The sequence below is a fragment of the Chiloscyllium punctatum genome, chromosome 52 (genome assembly GCF_047496795.1).
Source record: "Chiloscyllium punctatum isolate Juve2018m chromosome 52, sChiPun1.3, whole genome shotgun sequence".
Lineage (NCBI taxonomy): Eukaryota > Metazoa > Chordata > Chondrichthyes > Orectolobiformes > Hemiscylliidae > Chiloscyllium > Chiloscyllium punctatum.
In genome coordinates, this window is record NC_092790.1 from 17,069,423 (window position 1) to 17,096,550 (window position 27,128).

Below are 27,128 nucleotides of genomic sequence, written 5' to 3' on the forward strand. Positions count from 1 at the left end.
CCTCGGCGCTTTTCCTTCCCGCGTGGCCCCGGCGCCATTTTAGCTTCAGGCCCCGCCCCCTCAGGCCCCGCGCGAGATGGCGGTTAACGGCCGCCTCGTGCCCCAAGTGACCGTTAGCAGCTGCTTCAGGGGAAAGACTCTTTAAAGGGACAACCCTTTCAGGAGAGAGAAACAACAGGGCCGGCTCCGGGACTCACCAAACTCAATAATAATGACAAATACACACACAGACAGAGAGGTGGGAGTGAACAAGAAATTGTGCGGCGGCACATCAAGACCAAAGGCCACTCTCCTGAAGGACGGCTGCCCCCGGACTCGAAACGTTGACTCCGCTTTCTCTCTGTCTGTCTCTGGACAGATGCTGCCAGACCTGAAGCACAAACAAGGTCCTCGGGGGTGAGTCCGAGTTCAGGATCCTATTAAGGTTCGGTTGGCAGATGGATGACAGTGTGGGAGGGTATACAATGGGTTTAGAAGAATAGAGACAGAGACTGTTTCCTAAATGGGGAAAGGTTTCGGAAAACTGAAGCACGAAGGGACTTGGGAGTCCGAGTTCAGGATTCTCTTCAGGTTAACAGGCAGGTTCAGTTGGCGGTTAGGAAGGTAAATGTAATGTTAGCATTCATTTCGGGAGGGTTAGAATACAAGAGCAGGGATGTACTGCTGAGGCTGGATAAGGCTCTGGTCAGACCACATTTGGATCATTGTGAGCAGTTTTGGGTCCCCTATCTCAGGAAGGATGTGCTGAACTTGGAGGGGGTCCACAGGGGGTTTACAAGAAAGACCCCAGGGATGAGGAACTTGCCATATGAGGAGAGGTTGAGGACTCTAAGTCTGGACCCAATGGAGTTCAGAAGGATAAGGGAGAATCTGATTGAAACTTGGAGAATACTGAAAGGCCCGGATGGAGTGGACATTGAGAAGATATTTCCACAAGTAGGAGAGATGAGGACCTGAAGGCACAGCCTCAGCATGAAGGGATGTCCCTTTAGAATGGAGATGAAGAGGAATTTCTTCAGCCAGACAGTGGGGAATCTGTGGAACTCATTACTGCAAAAAGTGTGGAGTCTGAATCATTGAGTGTATTTAAGACAGAAATGGATAATTTCTTATTTTGTAAGGGAATCAAGGGTTACAGGAGATTGCAGGAGAATGGGGTTGAGAAACATGTCAGTCTCGATCAAATGGCAAAACAAGTTTTATTGGCTGAATGACCTAAAATTGGTACTATATCATAGTCTTATGCTCTGCTGGGTTACTGTCTGGAATCTAATGGAGGTATTTGGGGTAGTTTATTTACAGAGTAACTGTACCAGAGAGTGCAATACAGATGAGAAAGTGACTGAGGGGCTCGGGTGATTTACATGTAGATGCTGGGGAGAGAGTTACAGACTGCAATCTAATTGAAAGGTCCAGCATAGTTTATGTAGAGCTATCCAGGAATAAGATACAAACCGGAATCTAATCACGGATTCGATGTGATTTTTACATGGAATAGCAGATATCTGGGACTGAGATGCAGATTGGAATCTTAAGTGGGGTTCCAGATGTTTTACTGAGGAATAACAGATCCCCAAGGGTGAATTGCAGACTGGAATTTAATTGAGGCATTCGGCGTGGTTGATGTTTAGAAGAACAGAAGCAGGAAATTGAATTACAAATTGGAACCTAATTGAGAGGTTTAAGTTGGTATACGTTTTGAAAAATTGATACTGAGGAGTGAGTTACATACTAAAATCTTTTCAAGAAATTCGGTGTTGTTTACATATGATTGAATTTCAGGTTCAAATCCGATCAAAGTTTTCAGGGTGGTTTATACATGGATTAACATACACTTAGGAGTGAGTTATCAGCTGGAATCTTATCAAGTCGATAGAGGTAGTCTGTATATAGAATATGAGATATTCAGTAGTGACTCAAATCAAGGGGATCGGGAGGTTTGCATGTAGAATAACAGATAACTGGAAGTGACTTACGGACTGGAATCTCATTGGCAGGGTGGGATGCAGGTGATTTATATACAGAAAAAAACAGATAGGAGAGCGGCAAAAACACAGGACAATGTAGCCACTATGAGCAAATCCAAAAATGATGAATGAGAATGTTTCCAACTGCTCTGAAAGCAGGGAAAGAAACAAGCAGACACTCACAGTCAGGGACGGACAGAAGTATATTTAGATTTCCAAATGGCATCAGATCAAGATTGACCCAGCACAGCTAGATCAGAAAGAAAATGAGAAGACATCATAAGGTGACTGCAAAACCCAGAACAAATAACAGGAAACTAATCTGTTTATTCAACCTGTGCTGGAAAAGCACAGCTGGTCAGGCAGCATCCAAGGAGAAGCAGAATCGACGTTTTGGGCATAAGCCCTCCATCAGGAATGAGGTTAAAGCATCAGATTATTGTAAGTCTGCACTGCAAAATTAAAATTGACCTGGGATCAATTCCTTTTGCAGTTCCAAAACTGGTATGACCCTATAGAAATCATTACCACATTATGTTAGTGATTTTCCACTTGCGTACATTGAGCTACATCCCCATTTGCTTTCCCCATTCACTGAAAAATGAATATCGTTTTATAATTTCAGTACCATAATGGTTACGATGCTGCCTATCTGGTACTGTCTCATTTATCTTGAGTACAGTGGAAATACAATGAAACCAACAAATGTGAAGTTCCATCCACTAACTTTGTTGATTTTATTCTCAAACAACAAACGTTTTGAAATCACAGTGGGTCAGTGTGATATTTAGTAAACTCTTGTTTTTGGAACAAGCCTAGCCACACAGGATTCAAATTCTGTGACAGATCCTGAACAAGGCACACCTAGAAAGTAGAGGGGTGATGGACTCTCAGGGGAAATGTAGCACAAACTGCCAAGTTTCGTGTACTGAGACTGGCTCTGATGTAGCAAGGGGTCAGTAACGTTCCAAGCGATTGATTATGATAGGGGACTCTCTAGTCAGAAGCCAACGCAGATGTTTCTGTGGCTGACAGTGAGAAATCAGAATATAGTGTTGACTCTCTGAGCCAGGATTAAGGGTATCTCTGTGAGAGTGCAGAATATTCTCAAAGGGGAGAGGGACGAGAAGGAGGTCGTTGTACACAGTGGAACTAACGACATAAGGGAAAAGGATGAGACTGGAGGGCGAATATAGGAAATTAAGCAGGAATTTAAAAAGAACATCCTCGAGGTTAGTACGAGTGAATGATTGTAGGAATAGGAGAATAGAGCAGATAAATGTGTGGCTGAGGAGCTGGTGCAGGGGAGAAGGGTTCACATTGTTGGGTCATTGGAATCTCTTCTGGTGTAGAAGTACCTGTATAAGAAGGACAGATTACACCTGAATTGGAAAGTGACTAATACATTGGCAGAGATATTTGTGAGAGCTGCTGGGGAGGATGAAAAGAAGTAAGGTGGGGTGGAGAGGGGGGGGTGATGTTGGTGGGACCCAGGAAGATAGTGAGAAAAGGAATCAATCTAAGACTGGTACAGTTGGGAAATGGAGCCCTTGTTACAGTTAGGGCAGGCAGGAACAAGCAGAGATTGAGTAAGACTGATAAATTAAACTGCATTTGTTTCAATACAAGAGGCCTAACAGGTAAGGCAGATGAATTCCAAGCATTTTAGAAACATAGGATTTATATATCATAGCAAGTACCAAGATATGGTTCAGAGATGCACAGGACTGGCAGCTTAATATTGCAGGATACAACTTGTATAGAAGGAAAAGAAAGGGCGGCAAGAGAGAAAGCGGGGTGGCATTTTTGAGAAGGAATAACATTATGGCTGTACTGAGGGAGCACATTCCTACTAAGACATCCAGGGAAATTATTTGTGTGGAAATGAGCAATAAGAAAGAGATGATTACCTAATTGGGATTGTACTATCGCCCCCCCCCCCCCCCCCCCCCCCCAACCCCACTAGTCGTCAGTAGGAAATTGAGAAACAAAGTTGTAAGGAGATCACACTTATCTGTAAGAATAATAAGGTGGTTACGGTAGGGGATTTTAACTTTCCAGACATAGACTGGGACTCCCATCATGCTAAGGGTTTAGATGGAGAGGAATTTGCTAATTGTGTGCAAGTAAACTTTCTGATTCGGTAGGTGGGTGTACCTACGAGAGAAGGTGCAAGATTTGACCTACTCTTGGGAAATAAGGCAGGGCAAGTGACAGACATGTCAGTGGGGGAGATCTTGAGGCCCAGCGACCGGGGAAGGCTCAGTGGTCAGCACTGCTGCCTCACAGTGCCAAGTACCAGGTTTGATTCTGGCCTCTGATGACTGTGTGGAGTTTGCACGTTCTCCCTGTTTGATTGGTTTCCTCCAGGTGCTCCGGTTTCCTCCCACATCCAAAGCTGTGTAGATAAGGTGAATTGGCCATGCTAAGTTGCCTGTAGTGTTCAGGGATGTGTAAGTTAGGCGCATTAGTCAGGGAAATGTAGAGTAATAGGATAGGGAAATGGTTCTGGTTGGATACTCTTTGGAGAGTCAGTCTGTGGGGCCGAAGGGCCTGTTTCCACACTGTAGGCATTCTACATTAATTCTATTTGTTTTCAAATAATGATGGAAAAGGATAGACCCGAATTAAAAACTAAAGTTCTAAATTGGAGGAAGGTGAATTTTGACAGTATTAGGCAAGAAATTTAAAAAGTTGGTTGGAAGCGGATATTTGCAGGAAAGTGTGAAGCCTTTAAAATGAGATAACGAGAGTCCAGACACAGTGTGTTCCTGTTAGGGTGAAAGGCAAGACTGGTAGTTGTAAGGAATGCTGGATGACCAGAGAAATTGAAATTTTCGTCATAGAAAATAAAGGAGCTTGGACAGCAGTGATCAATCCTGAGAAGTGTATAAAGGCAGTATACTACTTGAAGAGTATACTTACGAGGGAAATCAGGAGGGCAAAAATGGGACATGAGGTAGTTTTGGCAAATACAGTAAAGGAGAATCCAAAGGGATTTCATAAATACATTGAGGACAAAATTTTAACAAGGCAGAGAATAAGGCACTACAAAGATTAACAAGGCAGTATGTGTGGAAACGGAGGAGATGGGGGAGATAATAAATGAGCATTTATCAGTGTTTACTGTGGAGGAGGACATGGAAGATGTAGAATGTGTGGAAATTGATGGGAACACCTTGGAAATAGTTCATGTTCCATATGAAAGGGTGTTAGATGTCCTAAAATGCGTGAAGTGGATAAATCTCCAGATTTGATCAGGTGTACCCTAGAACTCTAATTGCGTCATCGATAGTCACCAGTGAGGTTCCGGAAGACTGGAGGTTGGCTAATGTGATGCCATTATTTGAGAAAGGTGGTAAGGAAAAGCCAAGGAAGTAAAGACTGACATTCGTGGTGGACAAGTCGTTGGAGGGAATCCTGATGGACAGGATTTATATGTATTTGCAAAGAAAAGGACTGATCAGGGATAGTCAACATAGCTTTGTGCGTGGGAAGTCATGTCTCACTAACTTGATTGAGTTAAAAATCACACAACACCAGGTTATAGTCCAAAAGGTTTATGTGGAAGCACTAGCTTTCGCAGTGCCGTTCCTTCATCAGGTGGTTGTGGAGGTGAAGACCATGCTCACAGAATGTATAGCCAAAGGAGTCCAGTGTCAGGGAGGTGTGATACGTAAACAATTTTAGAATAAAACTTTCATCTTTCATAATGGAATATGCTGTTTCTGTTTTTGATTTGTAAATTCTAGAAATTCTTTTAAATTACATTCTCAAGATAGCTCAGCTTTTTAAAGGAAGGTGTCACAATGCTGTGTCAGACTGACAAATGCAGTCTATAGTTTTGCAGTGTTTTGCATGGCTTCATACAGTTTTTGAGCAAACTAACATATAATTCTGTAAGCTATCTCAGACTGACAAACCCTCGGTATAGTTTTGCAGAGTTTTCATGGCTTCATGCAGTTTCTGAACAAACTAAATGTAATTTTTCAAAAAACATTCTAGTAGTTTTGTGTGATTTGTAACTTTCTGCACCCCAGTCCAACAATGGCACCTCCAAGTCATAACTTGATCGAGTTTTTTTAGAAGAAGTAACAAAGAAGATTTATGAGGGAAGAGTGATCGACTTGATCTCTATGGAGCTCACTAAGGTGTTCAACAAGTTTCCTCGCGGTGGACTAGTTAGCAAGGATAGATCACACTGAATAGAGGGAGGTATGAGCAGGGAGAACTCGCCATTTGAATACAGAACTAGCTTGAAGATTGTAGGACCTTGGCTCAAACTACCAATTTACTTTCTTCTATGTGTGAGCCGAGTCCTGTGTGTTCTTTTAAATGAAGCACTAGGAGAAGATATTCAGTCTCACACTCTTGATTTATTTTAAACAGTAAGTGGACAAAGCATTCAGAGCTCTGGGTCTAACCCTTTTTCCCTGACCAACTGCCACGTGTGCCAGTTCAAAAAGTAAGACCTCGTTCTGTCCCTGCCCCAGTCTTTTATACAATAAAAAACGTCATACACACACTGAGGTAGAATTATCTTCCCATTGGCTGTTGGTCTGACTCCATTATCCGCCTCCTCGCATTCCCGGTTGTCCGACCCCACATGAGCTTTTTTACCCGTGAAACGGATCATCACGTGACCTCCTTGGCCCACCTCCGGGGCGCGAAACAGAATGTCACTTGACCGCCTCACAATTTTCCGGGCGCGAAACGGAATGTCACGTGACTGCATCGCACTCTTCCGAGCGCGAAACGGAATGTCACTTGACTGCCTCCTGCGTAGGTTAAACAGCGTCTTCACAGGCTTCTGACTGCTGCAGAGATTCACAGTCGCAGCCAGCCTTCAGTTTTTTGTGTAAGCCATATATTTACAAGTCCCTCTTTTGGTCTCAGAAAAATGAGACCAACCAACTAACCAGTTCTGTACATCACATTCGCTCTCCGATGCGTAGTCTTCCCCTCTTGCCAAAGCCATGGTTTCCGTCTCCATCTGTGACATCTGATAGGGCGGGGGAGCCTTCCCTTCAATTGCTGTGATAATTACCCTGTTTAACAAAGATCTAATACAGGGAATACAACAACATCCACACAACACTAACACAATAATCATACCACCGAGGGACATAAACACAGAGGCAATCAATCCTTTCCATTTCCCAAACCACGAGTCAAAAATACCTCCTAAAGGGTTGCCAATACCGGAATATTCATGTATTTCTTCAGACAAAGATCTTAGTCCTTCCAGGGCTCTGGTTACCGAGCCATCAGGTGCCGTATTATTAGGGATAAACGTACAGCATTGGTCCCCGAACATAGAGCACACTCCCCCCTTCTCTGCTAACAACATATCTAAAGCCATTCTATTTTGGACTGTCATCAATGAAGTCGCTGCCAATTGTTCAGAGAATCCTGCTACCGCATCTCTAGTTGTATTAGCTAGCCTAAATACATTGTAATGTACATAATTAATTCGGTCAACGTTTTTATTCGGCGTAACTGGGAATAGAACACTGATAATTGGGAGATTCTCAAATCCTGCTGCTATCTGGTCTGCCAATTTATATTCATCAGGTACACCGCGGGGAACACCTATTGCATCTATTTCAGTGGTTGAGCCGGATGTGACATCAAACAAATCCCTATGAATTCGTGTATACGGATTCATTCCCTGTCGTCGTTCTCGTTAAAGAAATAAGGGTACTCCTAACCTTACCATTGCACAGGTTCCAGACCAATCTGGAGGTAGACTAATATGCAGTATTCTACCTCCACAGTACCAAAAAAGATCAGCTCTGGCCCAAACAATTGTGCTAGCATTCTGGCAGCCGGTTACATTAATTGTATCCTGACACCAGTCAGCAGGCATGTCTCCCAAGATTATATTAGACCTTCGAACAAAACACGTATAATTGTTGGCCCTTGGTGTAAACACTGGAGGTAACGTGGAATTCTTTACAGGTGGAAAAATATCACTTAATGTGGTACAATTTGGAGGGTCCGCCTGCATAGTGAGGGCCATCATACAATGAAATTCTATTGGGTCTATATTTGGGAACAATGGAGCTGGGGTAGTAAACAGGGTTGGCCTTGCCGAAGAACACGCGACGCAATTACTCATATTCATCGAAATTGCTGTCGGTGTCACCCAGTCTAGCCATAAGTTCTTATCCCCATACCCGGTAGCTAATTTAATAATATCCCTTCTCGTAAGGTTGTTGTGGTCTATTACCACAACTCCTGAACTTGATTCTACCTCCATGCTTGTATTTTCAGTTTGTGGCTGGCGCATAGGAGGGTCCACTAAGGTTACCTTCACTAATCCCATGGTATCCACACCAGATTGATCTGCACCTATTACAAGATAAAAGCTTCTGTCATCACTCCCACAGTAAATTTGTACCTCTTTTGGACTAGGATTAATGTCAAATTTCTTCAGGGTTAACAAAAGTGGATTTCTTAACTCTGAAGAATGATCCAGTTGCCCCTTCGCCAGGCTCACATGATCTCGAATGTTCCATCTATTATCCGAAAGTGACGACCTCTTGGGGGTCCAACCCACCCCCGTTCATGTTCATACATTATCCCACGATGGGCATGGGTCATAATAAATGGCATAGAAGCAAAGATATACATCATAATCCCTCCAGCTCCCTGTATCTTGACCACAATCAATTACTTGTCATAAATCAAACTGGTATGTAGTACCATGATTCCTATCGTGTCTGATGTGTACCTGGCTCCTCGCCTCCCTTAAACATTTATCTGCCTCTTGTCCTGTTGATCTTTTGTTCCTGAACCTTCCTCCCTCACCTGTGTGTTTGTCCCTCATGGTTAATACTCCTATTAACAGTAGCGCAACACATACATAAAACAATAACAAAGACTCCCAACCTCCACAGCCTAAAGTAATGTGGGCTGGTTACAAAGATAGACATTATATCCCTCACACAACTTTGCTTAGAAATTTTTAGGACCTCTCCCACCTTTTTCCAGAACCTTCTTCCTCCAAACATTAGAAGTGTAAAACCCTTCTACTCTTTTTCTGTTCTTATTTGTTCTAGAGTTCTCGTTGGCGGTTCCGTAGCTGCACACTGGCTCCAATGGTACCAGTTTTCTCCTTTCCCCTGTAATCTGACCGCATGCGATGTCCTCTCCACCACCTTATAAGGTCCTGTCCACCTCGGCTCCCACCACTTCCGTTTGATGACCTTCAACAGGACCCAGTCTGTAGTAGATGGTGTCTGAGTCTGTAGTTCCCCCTTTTCCGATCCAACCTGTTTGGAGAAAGCTGACACCAGAGCTGTTAGTTGGTCATAATAAGGTTTGTACCTTAGAGAGGCTCCTCTGCCCTCTAAGATCTGTACTCCCGCTCCTGGTCCCGGGAACTGCTGCCCTGTTGTTAACTCATACGGAGTGAACCCAGTAATAGAGCTTACTGAGCTCCTACTGGACAGTAAAGCTAAAGGTAGGGCATCCACCCAGCTTAACTTTGTTTGTGCACACACTTTTCCTATTTTTTCTTTTATGGACAGATTCATTCTTTCCACTTTTCCCTGTGACTGAGGATGATACACTGTCCCAAACGCATGTTTCAGTCCTAAAGCTGCTTCAACTTCTTGCAGGTCTTTGTTCTTGAAATGTGTGCCATTATCTGACCTGACTCTCTATGGAAACCCATGCGTTGGAATATATTGGTTTATCAAGAATTTAATCACTGTCTTTGCGTCTTCCTTTTTCGCAGGTATTGCTTCTGGCCAACCAGTGTATGCATCCACTGCTACCAAAAGGTACCGGTATCCGTTTACTCTCTCTATCATATCAGTGTAGTCGATCACTATTTCCTGACCTGGCATTCTTGGGAGAGGGAATTTTCCCTCATGTGGTTTTGCTGTTGGTCTCATATTGTATTCTGTACATGTTCTACATTCCCTGATATAATTTTCAATCATTGCTGGCAAGAACTGATGCAACCAATGTGTCAGATACCTCTGCATCTGTGTTTTTCCACAATGGGTCAACCCATGAGCCTCCTGAAGCATGGAAGCTATCAAACCTGGGGGTAGGACTGGTCTACTGTCCGGCGACCTCCAAATCCCTTCTGACTCTGTGGCCCCTCTCTCTCTCCAAACTGTCAGTTCCTGAGGAGAGGCTTTCTGCTGCTCTTTTATTAACACATTTGCATCACAGGCTGGCAGCAGGTCGTACACTGTTCTCTCTGTTTGCATCATTATATACTGTGGTGTATACCCTGCTGCTTTCTTTGCTGCTGAGTCGGCTTCCTGATTGCCCTTCGCTACTACTGTATCTGCTTTATCATGTCCTCTACACTTAATCACCGCCACTTCTACAGGTTTCATTAGAGCCTCTGCTAATCTTTTCATATCTTTTTCATGTTTAATTGGGGTTTTTGCTGCTGTTAAGAATCCTGCCCTGATCCATTGACTAAGTTCTACCTGTATAGCCCCTACCACATATGCAGAGTCGGTATAGATATTTACTCTTTTTCCCTCTGACCATTCGAACGCAGCTATCATTGCCTGTAGTTCAGCCAACTGGGCTGATTCTTTGCCTGTCACTTTTCCTGTCAACACTTCCTCAAATCCCTCACTTGTCCATCGCACCACTGCATAGGCTGCTTTAAGTCCTTCAGTTGGATGTCTGTAGCAACAACCATCTGTGAACAGCACTTCTTCTGGGTCCACTAATGGAACTGCCTGTAAATCTACCCTAACTTTGGTATCTCTCTGTACCCTTTCCTCACACATGTGTGGCTCTCCTTCTCCCATGTTATCAGCCATGTTAATTCCTTCATGTGTAAAAATTATATGTGGTGCATTCAAAATTTTCTCTAACCTGGTTTGCCGCAGTGATGTCATCGTAAAGGCCATTGAGTTCACATAGGCCACTATGTGTCGTCAGTACTGTTAGTGTATGGCCCATGACTATATGTGCTACCTTTTGGAGAATTTGTGCTACCCCTGCTGCATGTCTTGTACATGGTGGGTGTTTGTCCTCTGTTGGGTCAAGGGTAACACTTACATACATCAGCACCTGCCTGGATCCCCCTTTTTTCTGAAAAAGAACACCATTTACTGTGTGTAATTTTTCAGAAATATCGAGGAAAAATGTCTCTTTGTAATCTGGGACCGCTAAATCAGCAGCCCGCGTTAGGGCCTGTTTAAGAGATATAAAACTTTCGTCTGCCTCCGTGGTCCACTGCAAATGGGCCGACAAATTTCTCATGCCTTGTTCATTTACCATGGCCCTTAGAGGGAAAGTGAGCTCCCCATCTGATGCAATGAATTGTCTACTGTACCCTGCCAACCCAAGAAATGAGAGCATGTCTTTTACAGTGACTGGTTTGGTATAATGCAGAATGGAGGATCTATGGGACGGAGACACACCTGTTCCCTTAGCAGAAATAATTCTACCCAAAAAAGACACCGTTTGTCTGCAGCATTGCAATTTAACCCGTGAAACTTTGAAAACGACACTATACAGGTGAAACAGCAACGACTTTGTGGCTTCCAAACAAGAAACATGGTCGGATGCTGCCAAAAGAATGTCATCCACATACTGGATCAATACCACCCCCTTTGGGAGCGTCAGATTCTTGAGCTGCTGTTTTAATACCTGATTAAACACCCCAGGTGACAAAATAAACCCTTGAGGGACCCTTGTATAATGTAATTGTTGGCCTTTGTAAGTAAACGAAAAAATGTCCCTCAAATGATCAGCTAGGGGCAAACAGAAGAACGCGTTGGCCAGATCAATGCACGAGAACCACTGATGGTCAGGTGTCAGCACAGACATTGCAGTGTAGGGGTTTGGGACTGGAACTGTTGGAGTAGAAATGACACTATTAATCCGTCTAAGATCATGCGCCATCCTATATTTGCCTGTATGCTGCTTCTCTACAGGTAAGATAGGAGTGTTCCAGGCTGACTGGGAGGGTTCCAGCACCCCTGCTGCTAACATTCCTTCAATTGTGTCGGCGATGCCGGCTTCAGCCTCTGGTTTATGTGAATATTGTCTCTGCCAAATCGGAGTGTGGTCTATTAAATCAAATGTGATTGGTGTGACGTATTTGCAGTACCCAACATCCGTTGAACTTGCTGACCACAAGGTATCTGGTAGAGTGTCAAGCATCGCTGCAGCCTGGGGATGGTCTGTTTTTTCCCTACCATGAAACCTTTCAATCTGCCTATGTTCCAGCAGTACCTTATCAGTTGTTCTGCACATAATTCTATAGGCTTCCTCTGATGGTGAATATTGTAAACCGGGTAACTGAGTCCACATCCAGTCTGTCACCGCCATCATGCGTTTGCACATAGACCCCAGATCCTTGGCCTGATATTCTGCATGCACGGCCAATGTGACATGAGGTATGGCTTCTTCAGACATCTCATGCCATTCCAACTGTTCTGTGGTTAATTCAACCACAGCCGCCACACCTTCTTTTCCGAGCAGAATGCAACTGGAGAAAATCTCCCATTGAGTCCCTTCTAGATGCTGATAGAATGCATACTGATATATTTAATTATCATCTCTATCATTATATAAGGTAACATGAAGGGGATCTGCAGTAGGAGCATAGGGATGCAGCATCTGAAACCAGGGTCGCCATTGGTTGTATAAAGACTGTATGCCGTTATTCTGCCCATTTTCGGGTTCAAGCAGTCCCCAGTATATATCTGCCCACTGTCCTTCTGCCGTTGGTGATATGTCCGGTGATAGCATCATTTGGGATCCAGAGTGTATCATTGTCATAGAACAGTTGACAGAATGGCCATTTGGAAAGGTCACTACCAGTCCGTCTGGTCCGCACAGAACCAAGACCCCACATCTCACCAGCAAATCACGTCCCATCAAATTCACGGGGCATGCAGGTGATAAAATATACTAGTGACGAAAAGTCTGTCCGGCCACTGATGTGATCAGTGGCGATGTCAAAGGCAGATTTTCTGGTTTACCCGAGAACCCGACTAACTGAACGCTAGAGGATGACATGCTTGAGCGAGGTATATCACAAGTGATGGTGGAAAATCTTGCACTTGTATCAACCAAAAAAGACAGATTCTTGTCAATTACCCTCATTTGCATATAGGGGTCTGCCAACCCCACATGCCCCTGGGTTCTCGGGCCCCGTCAATATTCGCACCCCTGCCCTTCTGGCGTAGTTTGGGGGTACTGTCCTTGCACCGGGGCTACAGCTGCATTTGGGACTTGACAAGGCTGAACAGCCTGTTGGACAGGAGGCTGACTTGAACGGACATACTGTCCTCGGATCAATCCCGGACCTCCCTGGGGTCCCCACAACAGGGGACAATTTCTTCTCCAATGCCCGGGTTGGCCATATTCAAAACAGGTGTTGGATGGCTGACCTCTGAATCCCCCACGGCCCCTTCCTCTACCACGTATTCCTCCTGGAACACCTATAGGCCTACCCCCATATTGGGGTAGGGTGGCATCCAATCAAATGTTGGGTCTGAACTCGGCAAGTTGTTTTGTGGCGACGGTCGTGAACCATCTGACTAGTCGTCTTTTGGGAGGCCTTCTTTATATCACTAGCCTTCCTCCTAGCCTCATCGAGCTATAACTTCAACAACTGCACTTGAGCTGACTCATTACTGTTTATCTTCATCCTGTTTCGTCCTATAACGCTTCATGTGGTGGGTCAAGTGTTTCTCCCACTGTTCTGGAGAACAATCTGGGATATCGGGATTACTTTCCATTGCCTCTTTTACTTCCTTAGGCATCCCTGCCATAACAGCATTCCTAAATAATGTGGTCTGTAGCTGACCTGACCCTGGATGGCTCCCCGCAGTATCTGTCCACATGTCCTTACACCTAGCCAAAAAGGTAGACATATCCTCACCCTCCTTCATTGTGAAGGTGAGTGAGTGCATCGCTCCCAGTGGAATCGGGAACCTCTCCCTCATTGCCCTTCCCACACAGGTATCATGCTGCGCAAATGGGTCTGAATCAGGTAATAAGGTGGTCCCCGCAGACACTTCAATCTGCTGTATTTCCCACATACTCAATTGCTTACCCAACAATGCTCTCCAGTCACCCATAGCTAACTTGTAGCCTAATGTATATTGGGAAAATTTAGTCATCCAGGGCCCACCTCCCTCCATGGGTGGGGGCATTTTATCCAGGATGCAGTTCATATCAGTATATGTGAAAGGCTGATAAACATTCCCCAGATAAGAGCCTCTGTAAATCAATGGCATTTGGTGGTGCTGATGCTTTATAGGTTGTCGTAATGTGTCTCTTTGATGCAGGTTGTAACTTGATTCAGGTAGAGACTTCAGTAAAGGGCCATGTTTGGTATGCATTGTGAGTGAGCCTTTCAAAGTGATTGGATAGGTGTTTGGATCATCATCTGTTGGGGATTCTTCATCCTCAATATCTATACTACTTCTGGACTCCTCCCCATCCAATCTCTCTCTATCCCGTTCTTCCCTCAAATCTCTCCGTCTTCTGTCTGAGAACCCATCATCCAATAACTGACCTGAATCATGTAACCTTCCCTTCTTCTCATTCTCAGCACTATACGGTGTCGAATGAGCCTCTGGCTCCTGTACTGCTAAACATCTCCCCTGTTTTGGCTGTTCTTTATTTCTCCTATGCGTCATCATCACCCTATTCGACTCCTCTACTTCCTTAACCCTCTGATCAACTTCTAATGTTAACTTTTCTACTTTTCTGATACTTTCTTCTAGAGCTTCCGCTAGTCTCTGTTTTACTACGTTATACTCTCTTGTTCCTACTTCTTGCACATCTAACACCCCTTCATGAACATACATAAGTGGCATTTGTATTACAGGATATGGGGGTGGTGATTGTATCACAGGCAATTTAGGATATAATGGCGCAGATGGTCCTGCCTTCTCTGTCTCCTTTGTCAATTCTATTGCAGAGGTACCACCTACTCTCTTTTGTAATATTTCTACTGCCATACAGGCTAACGTCATGTTATGCAGATGAATCCTCCTCTCTTCTTTCTCCTCACCTTCTTTTGTCCACTTTCTTCTACGTAACATGGACCCTTTCTCTCCCTTCATATGCTCTTCTACTTCTAATTTAGCTTGCTCTTCTACTTTTCCCAAAAACAGTGACAATTTCTTCCTCTCCTCATCCTTAGGGACTTTGCCCTGTTTCTGTAATTCCTCCCAAATCTTATCATATTTCTCCATCATTGTATTTTGTTTGTTCCTTGCAAGCCCACTGACTTCTGGCTTTACCCCACTGCTGTTTTACAGGCAACATTAAATCGGAAGAACACCCTCTGTATTCTTCACACTCTTTATCAAACTCCCCTTCCATTTTATGTATTTTTGTTTCAATCCTCCCGTCCAGTAGTCAGTTGGTTTAGATATAAATATAACCGAGCAACCAACCCAATTCTCTCACTGAGACACCACCGTCTGTCTTCAAAACACTACTGGTTTTTATACCACCCTCCGTACATTCCCCAATTCTTAAAACTTATAACACAATCATAAACCAAAATTTGTGAGCGTTGCTTTTATGAGATCCTGCTCAATGGACTTTAAACCTCCTCACCCATACGTACCTTGTTGCTTTTATGAGGACTCTAACCCCAAGGGACTTTAAACCTGTACGCACTACAATCAATACTTTGTCCACTTACTCTTGCTAGGACACTTGCAGTATAATGACAACAATCAATTTAGTGTTTCCAATTGCAGAACTTCGATATAAACAGGCGTCTGCTCACCTTTTTTTTTAATGCGGCGCCGCTTGTTGTTGTCCTCAAACGTCAGTCGTCCGTTGTTTCTATTTTTCACTCTTTACGTCACTTCTCCGTCTTCATCACGTCGGGGTCACCAAATTGTAGGACCTTGGCTCAAACTACCAATTTTACTTTCTTCTATGTGTGAGCCAAGTACTGTGTGTTCTTTTAAATGAAGCACTAGGAGAAGATATTCAGTCTCACACTCTTGATTTATTTTAAACAGTAAGTGGACAAAGCATTCAGAGCTCTGGGTCTAACCCTTTTTCCCTGACCAACTGCCACATGTGCCAGTTCAAAAAGTAAGACCTCGTTCTGTCCCTGCCCCAGTCTTTTATACAATAAAAAACGTCATACACACACTGAGGTAGAATTATCTTCTCATTGGCTGTTGGTCTGACTCCATTCTCTGCCTCCTTGCATTCCTGAATGTCCGACCCCACGTGAGCTTTTTTGCCTGCGAAACGGATCATCACGTGACCTCGGCCCACCTCCGGGGCGCGAAACGGAATGTCACGTGACCGCCTCCTGCGTGGGTTAAACCGCGTCTTCACAGGCTTCTGACTGCTGCAGAGATTCACAGTTGCAGCCAGCCTTCAGTTTTTTGTGTAAGCCATATATTTACAAGATAGATGATAGAGGGTCATGGTGGAGAGTTGCTTTTCAGAGTGGAGGCCTGCGACCAGTGGTGTGCCACAAGGATTGGTGCTGGGTTCTCTGCTTTTCACTGTTTATGTAAATGATTTGGATATGAACATAGGATACATGGTTAGTAAATTTTCAGATCATACCAAAACTGGAGGTGTAGTGGATACCGAAAAAGGTTATCTCAGAGTAAAAGGGCATTGTGATCAGGTGGGGAAATGGCCGAGGAGTGGCAGACAGAGTTTAATTTAGATAAATAAGAGGTGCTGCATTTGGAAAGGCAATTCAGGACTGGATTTATACACTTGATGGTAAGGTCCTAGGGAGTGTTGCTGAACCTGACCTTGGAGTGCAGGTTCGTATTTCCTTAAGGGTTGGTGCAGGTAGATAGAATAGTGAAGAAGGGGTTGGTATGCTTTTACTTTTGGTCAAAGCATTGACTGTAGGAGAAAGTGAGAACTGCAGATGCTGGAGATCAGAGTCTAAAACTGGGGCACTGGAAAAGCACAGCAAGTCAGACAGCATTTGATGAGCAGGAGAGTTGACGTGGCGGGCATAAGCCCTTCATCAGGAATGTCATTCCTAATGAAGGGTTTATACTTGAAATATCGACTCTCCTGCTTCTCTGTTGCTACTAACCTGCTGTAATTTTCCAACTCCACACATTGAGTATAGCAGTTCAGAGATCATGTTGAGGACATTGGTTCTTCCACTTTTGGATTATTGATTGCAATTCTGGTGTCCTCACTAGGGAAGGATGTTGTGTAGCTTGAAAGATTTCAGAAATGGTTGCCATGGTTGAAGGTTTTGCGCTATAGGGAGGCTGAAGAGGCTGGGGCTGTTTTCAGTGAAATGTCGGAAGAGCAGGGGTGACCTTAGAGATTTTTTTTAAATCATGAGGGGCATGAAAACCATAAGTAAACACAGTCTTCTCTCTGGGTAGGGGAGTCCAGAACAAGAAGGCATGGGTTTACAGTGAGAGGAGAAAGATTTCAAAGGGTCCTAAGCGGCAACTTTTCACATAGACGACGGTGCATTTCTGGAGTAAGGTGCCAGAGGAAGTGGTGGAGGCTGGTTGTGGGATTATAGGTAAAGTAGTGTTACTTCTGCAATTATAATTACTTATGCAAGGTAAATGAACTCCCACCAGTGTGTAATTCTTTCAACTAAGAGCTGAGTCAACTAGAATGCAAACTATGTGGAGGAAATACATAATTGCTTTTGTATTAGCTAAAATTGCATGCAAGAATGAAACGTGACTGCAAAACAATGGTAGATGTTACAGACAAATAGATAAGGTGCTGTGAGGATGTAGGTTAAGCCAGATATGCTTGCACAAGCAGTAGTTATAAGCATCTATTTCCCACTTTTACAGAAACACAGGAACAAACCCCAATTACAAGGTCATAAGGATCAGTATGGTTGGGTAAAGCACAGATGGAGGGAGTAGACAATACCTAACAATGGGCCACAGCAGGATGTGGTCAAACGGCCTTGTGAGGCCAGAAATAAGCATTTTGTCACAGACAAGGCCAGATAAGGCAAGAGATAAACAGGAGTAATGGGTGCCGGTCTTAGAGAAGTGGAAGATGTAAACGGGGAGGAGCAATGGGATAAAAAAAGGAACCAAATGACATAAATATCGTGTATTCGTTGAATTCAGGGGGTGTGTGTGTCCCTGCCTTGTAGACAGTGGACATCGCACCCTCTTGCAAGGGTAAAATAAATGACACTACTGATTCAGATCTTGTCTCGGACTGAAATTATTGAAGTGAGTGAGCTTTGTTTGTCACACTGGTATAATTACAACATTTAAAAGACATTTAAATGGATATAAGATAGGAAGGGTTTAGAGGGATATGGGCTGAATGCTAGCAAATTAGATTAGATTAATTTTAGGATATCTTGTCAATATGGACAAGTTGGATAGAAGGAACTGTTTCTGTGCTGCACCATCTCTATGACTATGACCGAGAAGCCAGTCACTGAGCTATTTCAGTTTTTGTACATTTGTGCCTCTCAGATATCAAGCTTGCAAAAGCAGACATTGCTGAAATGTTACATTGTGTCAGGCCTCTTCTGTAAACAACTTCTGGAATTTATCGTCTGTCTCCCTCCCCTCCCTTTGGGACAAGAATTCACAATTTTTACAATGCAGGAATGTATGAATGAAAAATGTTTTTGTTATATTTGCACCTGTCCTCCCTCTCTCTCTCTCTCTCTCACACCCGTTAACTCTTGTATTTGTATCTCTTTCTTGGACCAAAGTGTCTGATTCTGTGTTGCATGATTCTATACCAACCAGCAATCCATTGTGCCATTGGTCCCAAACGTGATGTGGGATGTAGGTAAAGTAATGTTACTTCTGCAATTATAATTACTTATACAAAGTAAATGAACTAACACTAGTGTGTAATTGTTTCAGCCAAGAGCTGAGTCAACAAGAATGGAAACTATGTGAAGGAAATACATAATTATTTTTTGTATTAGCTAAAAGTATGTGCAATAAAGACATGGGACTGCAAAACAATGGTAGAAATACAGGTGACTAGATAAGATGCTGTGAGGAGAGGCAGTTAAGCTAGATATGCCTGTACAAACAGTAGGTATAAACATCTGTTTCCAACTTTTACAGAAACACAGGAACAAACCCCAATTAAAAGGGTCTTAACGATCTGTATGAGAGGGGCGGCACAGATGGAGGTAATGGTAAGGAAAGGATATGCCTAACAATGACCCACAGCAGGATGAGGTCAAACGGCCTTGTGAGGCCAGAAATAAGCATTTTGTCACAGACCAGGCCGGATAAGGCAAGAAATAAACAGGAGTAATGGGTACCGGTCTTCGGGAAGTGGAGGATGTTAACAGGGTGGGGGGGGGGAGCAATGAATTAAAAAGAATGTATTGGAAACAAATTATATAAATATCGAGTATTCATTGAATTCGGTGTGTGAGTCCCTTGCCTTACAGACAGACAGTGGACTTCACACCCTATTGCAAGAGTAAAATAAAGGACACTTCTGATTCAGATTTTGTCTCGTACTGAAATTATTGAAGTGTGTGAGCTTAGTTTCTCACAGTGAGTATTTAGAATTGCGTGAAGATGTGAACCCACAGCTTTGGACAGAAGACCTCCCGCCTTCTAACCACTAACGATTGGGGATACATTCACAGAATTTGGAATCATTTGTGCTCGAGAGTGAGAGAGAAATCAGACACCATTTCTCTGACATGAAATGCTGTGTTAATTTGATCCGTTCTTTTCTTCAGTTGACGATGGCAAGTGAAGACAAGTCATGCCCACCACCTGAAGGAACTTTTAATCTTCACCAGCAGAGTTCTGTGACTAGCTCCTCCGAATGTTCTGATAGGTAGACGAACCATTATCTTCCTGCCTTCCGGCACGTACGTCTTGCTCCCTTGTCCTTTCGAGGTGCATTAACGACGCGTAAGTCACGTGACTGTCAGCCTCCCTCTGCAAGGGAACAGACAATGTCTTAATCCAAAACTCGTTGCATTTCTGACCATTTTTGTAATTGCACTTCAACAAAGGGGCTGAAGGACAGAGCAAGTGGGAGCAGGCATAGGTCACCCGGCCCCTCCAGCCTGCTCCAGTAGTATCCCCCAACTCAGTCTCCCTTTTCCTACTTTCTCTTTTTAGCCCCTAAGTACTCTATCCCAATCTTCCTTGAACAATATTCAGTGTTCTCATCATGACTGCTTTCTGTGGTGGAGAATTTCACAGGCTCCCCACTTCTTGAGTGAAGACATTTCTACCCATCGCAGCCCTACATCCTGTCTCATTTCGACTATGACCCATTTGTTTTGAACTCCTCTCCCTTACCTCTGTTAGTGGGAAATTCCTTCCTGCTTTGACCCTGTTAGAATTTATTGGTTTCCTCTCACCCCAATTCTTCTAAACTTGAGTAAATATACTCCTAACTAATTCAGTCTCTGTTCATCTGACAGTCCTGCCATCTCAGGAATCAGTCTGAGGCAGTGAAGAAGGCAGTCATTTTAGTTTAAAAAAATAGAGCGGGAATGAACCAATCAACCCAAAAATTATGTTTCCACTTTGAGACCCAACCACCCCGCTGTGGGCCTGGAGTCACCAAGAGTCATATTCATACAGCACTGAAACAGACCCTTCAGTCCAAACAGTCCATGCCAAACATAATCCCAAACTAAACTGTTCCAACTGCCTGTGGTTGACCTATGATCTTGCATGATCTTACATAAACATATTTTAAACATTGTAATTGTGTCCGTATCCACCACTTATTCTGAAAGTTCATTCCACACACAAACCACTTCAGAAGAAAAATTACCAGTTATGCCTTTATAAAATCTCTCTCGTCTCACCTTAAATCTTCCATTCTCGACAGCATCCAGGTAAATCTCTTCCAAACTCTCTCCAACTTAATTACATCCTTCCTATAACAAGGAGTCAGAACTGGACACAGTACTCTAGAACAGGCCTCACCACCGTCCTGTTCAACCTTAATAGGACATCCCAACTCCTAGAATCAAAAGTCTGAGCAATAAAGTGTGGTTGTTATGGGGGACTTTAACTTCCCAGATATTGACTGGGAAAGCTATATCTCGAGTTCGTTAGATGGGTCGGTGTTTGTCCAATGTGTGCAGGAGGGTTTCCTGACACAATATGTAGACAGGCCAACAAGAGGTGAGGCTATACTGGATTTGGTTCTAGGTAATGAACCAGGCCAGGTGTTAGACTTGGAGGTAGGTGAGCACTTCGCGGGCAGTGACCACAACTCGGTGACTTTTACTCTAGTGATGGAGAGGAATAAGTGTGCACTGCAGAGCAACAGTTATAGCTGGGGGCAGGGAAATTATGATGCGGTGAGGCAGGACTTAGGATGCGTGGATTGGAAAAATAGGCTTCAAGGGAAGAACACAAATGATATGTGGAGATTGTTCAAGGAACAGCTAATGGGTGTCCTTGATAAGTATGTACCAGTCAGGCAGGGAGTAAAGGGTCTTGTGAGGGAGCCGTGGTTTAACAAGGAATTGGAATCCCTTGTGAAAGGGAAGAGGGCGGCCTATGTAAAGATGAGGCGTGAAGGTTCAGTTGGGGCGATTGAGAGTTATAAGGTAGCCAGGAAGGATCTAAAGAGAGAGCTAAGAGCAGCGAGAAGGGGGCCTGAGAAGTCCTTAGTTGGTAGGATTAGGGAACACCCAAAGGCTTTCTATAGGTATGTCAGGAAGAAAAGGATGACGAGGGTAGGTATCGGTCCAGTCAAGGATAGTAGTGGGAAGTTGTGTGTGGAGGCGGAGGAGATCGGTGAGACACTAAATCAATACTTTTCATCAGTATTCACTCAGGAACAGGACGTTGTTGCCGATGTGAATACTGAGTCACAATTAATTAGAATGGACGGCTTTGAGGTATGTAGGGAAGAGGTGTTGGAAATTCTGGAAAGGATGAAAATAGATAAGTCCCCTGGGCCTGATGGCATTTATCCTAGGATCCTCTGGGAAGCTAGAGAGGAGATAGCGGAGCCATTGGCCTTGATTTTTATGTCGTCGTTGTCTACAGGAATAGTGCCAGAAGACTGGAGGATAGCGAATGTGGTCCCCTTGTTCAAGAAGGGGAGCAGGGATAGCCCGAGTAACTATAGGCCAGTGAGTCTCACTTCTGTTGTGGGCAAAGTCTTAGAGAGAATTGTAAGGGATAGGATTTATGAACATCTGGATAGGAATAATGTGATCAAGGATAGTCAGCATGGTTTTGTGAAGGGCAGGTCGTGCCTCACAAACCTTATTGAATTCTTTGAGAAGGTGACCAAGGAAGTGGACGAGGGTAAAGCAGTAGATGTGGTGTATATGGATTTTAGCAAGGCGTTCGATAAGGTACCCCATGGCAGACTAATGCAAAAACTACGGAGGTATGGCATTGAGGGTGCATTAGAGATTTGGATTAGGAATTGGCTGGCTGGAAGGAGACAGAGGGTAGTAGTTGATGGTATAGGTTCATCTTGGAGCGCAGTTACCAGTGGTGTTCCACAAGGATCTGTTTTGGGACCATTGCTGTTTGTCATTTTTCTAAATGACCTGGAGGAGGGGCTTGAAGGCTGGGTGAGCAAGTTTGCGGATGACCCGAAATTCGTGGAGTTGTGGACAGCGAAGAAGGATGTGGCAGGTTACAGCGGGATATAGATAAGTTGCAGAGCTGGGCAGTAAGGTGGCAAATGGAATTCAATGTAGCTAAGTGTGAAGTCATTCACTTTGGTAGGAGTAACAAGAAGATGGATTACTGGGCTAATGGTAGACTAATTGGTAGTGTGGATGAGCAGAGGGATCTTGGTGTCCATGTACACAGATCTTTGAAAGTTGCCACCCAGGTAAATAGTGCTGTGAAGAAGGCATATGGTGTACTGGGCTTTATTGGTAGAGGAATTGAGTTCCGGAGTCCTGAGGTCATGTTGTAGTTGTATAAGACTCTGGTGCGGCCTCATCTGGAGTATTGTGTGCAGTTTTGGTCGCCATATTAGAGGAAGGATGTGGAGGCATTGGAACGAGTGGAGAGCAGGTTTACCAGGATGTTGCCTGGCATGGTAGGAAGATCCTACGAGGAAAGGCTGAGGCACTTGGGGCTTTTCTCATTGGAGAAAAGAAGGTTTAGGGGAGATTTGACAGAGGTGTACAAGATGATTAGGGGTTTAGATAGGGTTGACAGTGAGAACCTTTTTCCGCTAATGAAGTCAGCTGTTACCAGGGGACACAGCTTTAAATTAAGGGGTGGTAGGTATAGGACAGATGTTAGGGGTAGATTTTTTACTCAGCGGGTTGTGAGTTCATGGAATGCCCTGCCAGTAGCAGTGGTGGACTCTCCCTCTTTATGGTCATTTAAGCGGGCATTGGACAAGCATATGGAGGTTATTGGGCTAGTGTAGGCTTCGGTCGGCGCAAAATCGAGGGCCGAAGGGCCTGTACTGCGCTGTATGTTTCTATGTTCTATGTTCTAAAGGCAAGTGTCGAAATGCCTTCTGAATCACCCATCTATCTGTGATGCAAACTTCAGAGAATTATGTCCCTGAACCCCTCGGTTTCTCTGTTCTGCAAGACCACTGATGGCTCTACTTCTAATTGTATAGTTCCTGTCTTTGTTTGTTTTACCAAAGTACATTACTTCAGATTTATCCAAATTAGACACCATCAGCCACTTTCTGCCCATTGACCCAATTGATCATGATTTCTTTGCAATCTTCGATAACCTTCTTCATTATCCACTATACTACCAATCCTGATGTTCTCTGCAAACTTACTAAACATGCTTTCCATCTCCTCATCTAAATCATTTATATATAAATGACAAAAGTGGATCCAGTCTTCCAAGACACTGAAGCTTTCGATGAAACTACTTAAAATTCAGGATCGTGGACCTTAAACGATCGGAGGACTTTACTATCAATCTTTAAAAGTGGCAACTTGTCTGCCCAGCTGCATCACAATGTGGATCAATGATGAGTCAGAGCAGCAATGGAGAAAGGAAAGGAAGCATATCCTGCACCAGATCCCACTACCTGTACAGATAATCTGCCAGTTCAGTTGCATAAAGAACAACAACAAAAACGTATTATCCTGAGTAGATGACATCCTTGCATTGAGGGACAGCTGATGACACTTTGGTGATGATTGGGCACAGTTGCTACAAATGTCCTGATCTCAGCTGTCTACAGAACACTTTGCGACATGGACTGTTCTGCAAAAAGTGTTAGTTGCATAAAGCTTGCAGTAGCTGCAAAGATCAAATAGTCACTGTCCGCTCTTGTTTATATTTCTCAAGCTATGATCTCTGAGCCCTTGCAGTGTGTCCACTCTTGCATTGCAGCCATTCAGTAGGTTTACACATTATGATAGTATTCTGTTGACAGGTCTTTTGTCTCTAGTAGAACGCAAAGTATTACAGAATAGATAACTCAGGAAAGTCAGACTGGGTACAGGTTTCCTTCCGTCAAGCCCATTTTTCTTTAAAAATATACACTCGTAGGATGCAGGTGTGACTGGCTGGGCTAACATTTATCACCCCACCGTAATTGCCAATAGGACAGTTAAGAGTCAGTCACATTGTTGTGTGGTCTGGAGTTATATGTAGGCCAGACTGGGTAAAGATGACAGATTTTCCTCCTGAAAGGACATTACACCCAGATGGGGCTCTCTCCTGTCAATGGTCCTCATTAAACTCTACATCCAAGACTTTTATTGAACTCAAATTCACCCCTTTGCCATGGCAGGATTCGCACCTCCGTCACTGGAACATCACCTAGGAATCCGGATTAATAGTCTAACATTAATATAATTCATCCATGACCTCGATTTGCTGGATCAGAGAGCTAGCTGGGTGTTTTTAACATGGTTCATTTGACCAGATCCACTTTTAATGATTAATTAATGTATCACACAGAACCACATCTATTAAATTGATGTCAGTACTTAATATTTAAATGGTGAAAGACTGCGTAAAGCTGTGGACCTAAACGTTTGGGAGTCCTGGTCCGTGAATCCCAAAACAAAAGCTAATGTCGAAGTTAAGCCGGTCATAATAGCCTTTATTTCAAAGGGAATGGAATATAAAAGTTGCGAGATTTTGTTTAAACTATACAAGACACTCGATAGACCACATCTGTGATACAGTGATCAGTTCTGGGCCTCCGTATCTAAGGAGAGGTAGACTAGACATTGGAGGCAGGCCAGAGAAGCTGATCTTGGGTATGGAGAGATTGTGTGTTGAGGAAGAGGTGAGTAGGTCAAGCCTAAGCACATTTGGTGTTGAGAAGAAAGATAGGCGACCCTATTGAAGATTCTCAAATGGCTTGACTTGAGGGGAGATGCAGAGAGAGGTTGTTTCTCCCGATGTGGAAAAGTCTGGGACCAGAGGGGCATCATTTCAGAATGTGACAGGGGGAAGGGAGTTTGTTGCCCCTTGAAGATGGAGATGAGGAGGAGTTTCTTCTTTTCCAGGAGAGAGTGTCTGTGGACTTCTTTACTGCAGAAGGCTGTCGAGGCTTAGTCGTGAAAGTATATTCAAGGCTGAGATTTTTTATCTGCTTTTTGCAGCAGAGAGTGGCGGGTGCTAGGCGGAAGTTAGGTCAGAGCGCAGAGCTGGTCGGGAAGGTAAGTGATTGTTATTTAAGAACTTACCTTGACGCCAACGGTCTTTTTGCAGCAGAGAGCAGCAGGAAGAGGGGTGGGGAGGTCATTCAAGGGAGTTAGGCTGGAGGCTGGAAGCTAAAAGCTAGGATGGACAGAGTCATCATCTCTGGGTTGTTGCCGGTGCCACGTGACAGTGAGGCAAGGAATAGGGAGTGAGTGCAGTTGAACACGTGGCTGCAAGGATGGTGTAGGAGGGAGGGCTTCAGGTATTTGGACAATTGGACTGCATTCTGGGGAAGGTGGGACCTGTACAAGCAGGACGGGTTGCACCTGAACCAGAAGGGCACCAATATCCTGGGAGGTAGGTTTGCTAGCACTCTTCGGGGGGTGGGGGGGGGAGTTAAACTAAGTTGGCAGGGGGATGAGATCTGGACTTGTCATCCAGCAAGTAGGTTAGCTGTTCTTCAGGATGTCCAAGAATGTAGGGAAGCTGTGGAGAAGGTAGCACTGACAGGGAATACTTGCGGACACAGAGATGGGTTCAAGTGTGTATACTTCAACGCAAGGAGTATCAGAAATACGGTGGGTGAACTTAAGGCGTGGATCGGTACTTGGGACTACGATGTTGTGGCCATCACGGAAACGTGGATAGAAGAGGGACTGGAATGGTTGTTGGAGGTTCCTGGTTAGATATTTCAGTAAGATTAGGGAGGGTGGTAAAAAAGGAGGGGGGGGGTGGCGTTGCAAATTACAAATGGTATAATGGCTGCAGAAAGGCAGTTCGAGGGGGATCTGCCTTTGGAGGTAGTATGGGCTGAAGTCAGAAATAGGAAAGGAGCAGTCACCTTGTTGGGTGTTTACTACAGGCCCCCCAATAGCAGCAGAGATGTGGAGAAACAGATTGGGAAACAGATTTTGGAAAGGTGCAGAAGCCAGAGGGTAGTAGTCATGCGTGATTTCAACTTCCCAAATATTGATTGGAAGCTGTTTAGATCAAATAGATTGGATGGGCGGTGTTTCTGCAGTGTGTCCAGGAAGCTTTTCTATCTCAGTATGTAGATTGTCCGACCAGATGGGAGGCCATATTGGATTTGGTACTCGGTAAAGAACAAGTGATGGGCTTGTTAGTGGGTGAGCATTTTGGTGATGGTGACCACAATTCTGTGGCTTTCACCTTGGTTATGGAGAGAGATAGGTGCGTGCAACAGGGTAGGTTTTACAAGTGGGGGAAGGGTAAATACGATGCTGCAAGACAGGATCTGAGGAGCATAGGCTGTCAGGGGAAGGATGTCGTTGAAATGTGGAACTTTTTCAAGGAACAGATACGACGTGTCAGGCAGGAAAGAGATGGTCGTGTGAGGGAACCTTGGTTGACGATGGAGGTTGAATGTCTAGTAAAGAGGAAGAAGATGGCTTACATAAGGTTAAGGAAACAAGGTTCAGACAGTGCGTTGGAGGGATACAGGATAGCCAGGAGGGACCTGAAGAAAGGGATTAGGAGAGCAAAGAGAGGGCATAAAAAATCTTTGGCGGGTAGGATCAAGGGTAACCCCAAGGCCTTTTATGCGTATATGAGAATGACGAGAACGAGGGTAGGTCCGATCAAGGACAGTAGTGGGAGACTGTGCATTGAG

General features: G+C 44.2%; 1 protein-coding gene across 3 annotated transcripts in view; it reads right to left on the reverse strand.

Annotated features, from left to right (window-relative positions):
• Positions 1-15,925: 15,925 nt before the first annotated feature.
• LOC140470650 (Fc receptor-like protein 5) overlaps positions 15,926-27,128 on the reverse strand; it is a 97,040-nt gene continuing 85,837 nt past the window's right edge. For all 3 annotated transcript variants that reach the window (XM_072566684.1, XM_072566683.1, XM_072566685.1), the window contains one exon: positions 15,926-19,852. In XM_072566684.1, the coding sequence (XP_072422785.1) occupies positions 19,724-19,852 (129 nt within the window). In that variant the 3' untranslated portion in view covers positions 15,926-19,723. The remainder of the gene's footprint in view (positions 19,853-27,128) is intronic.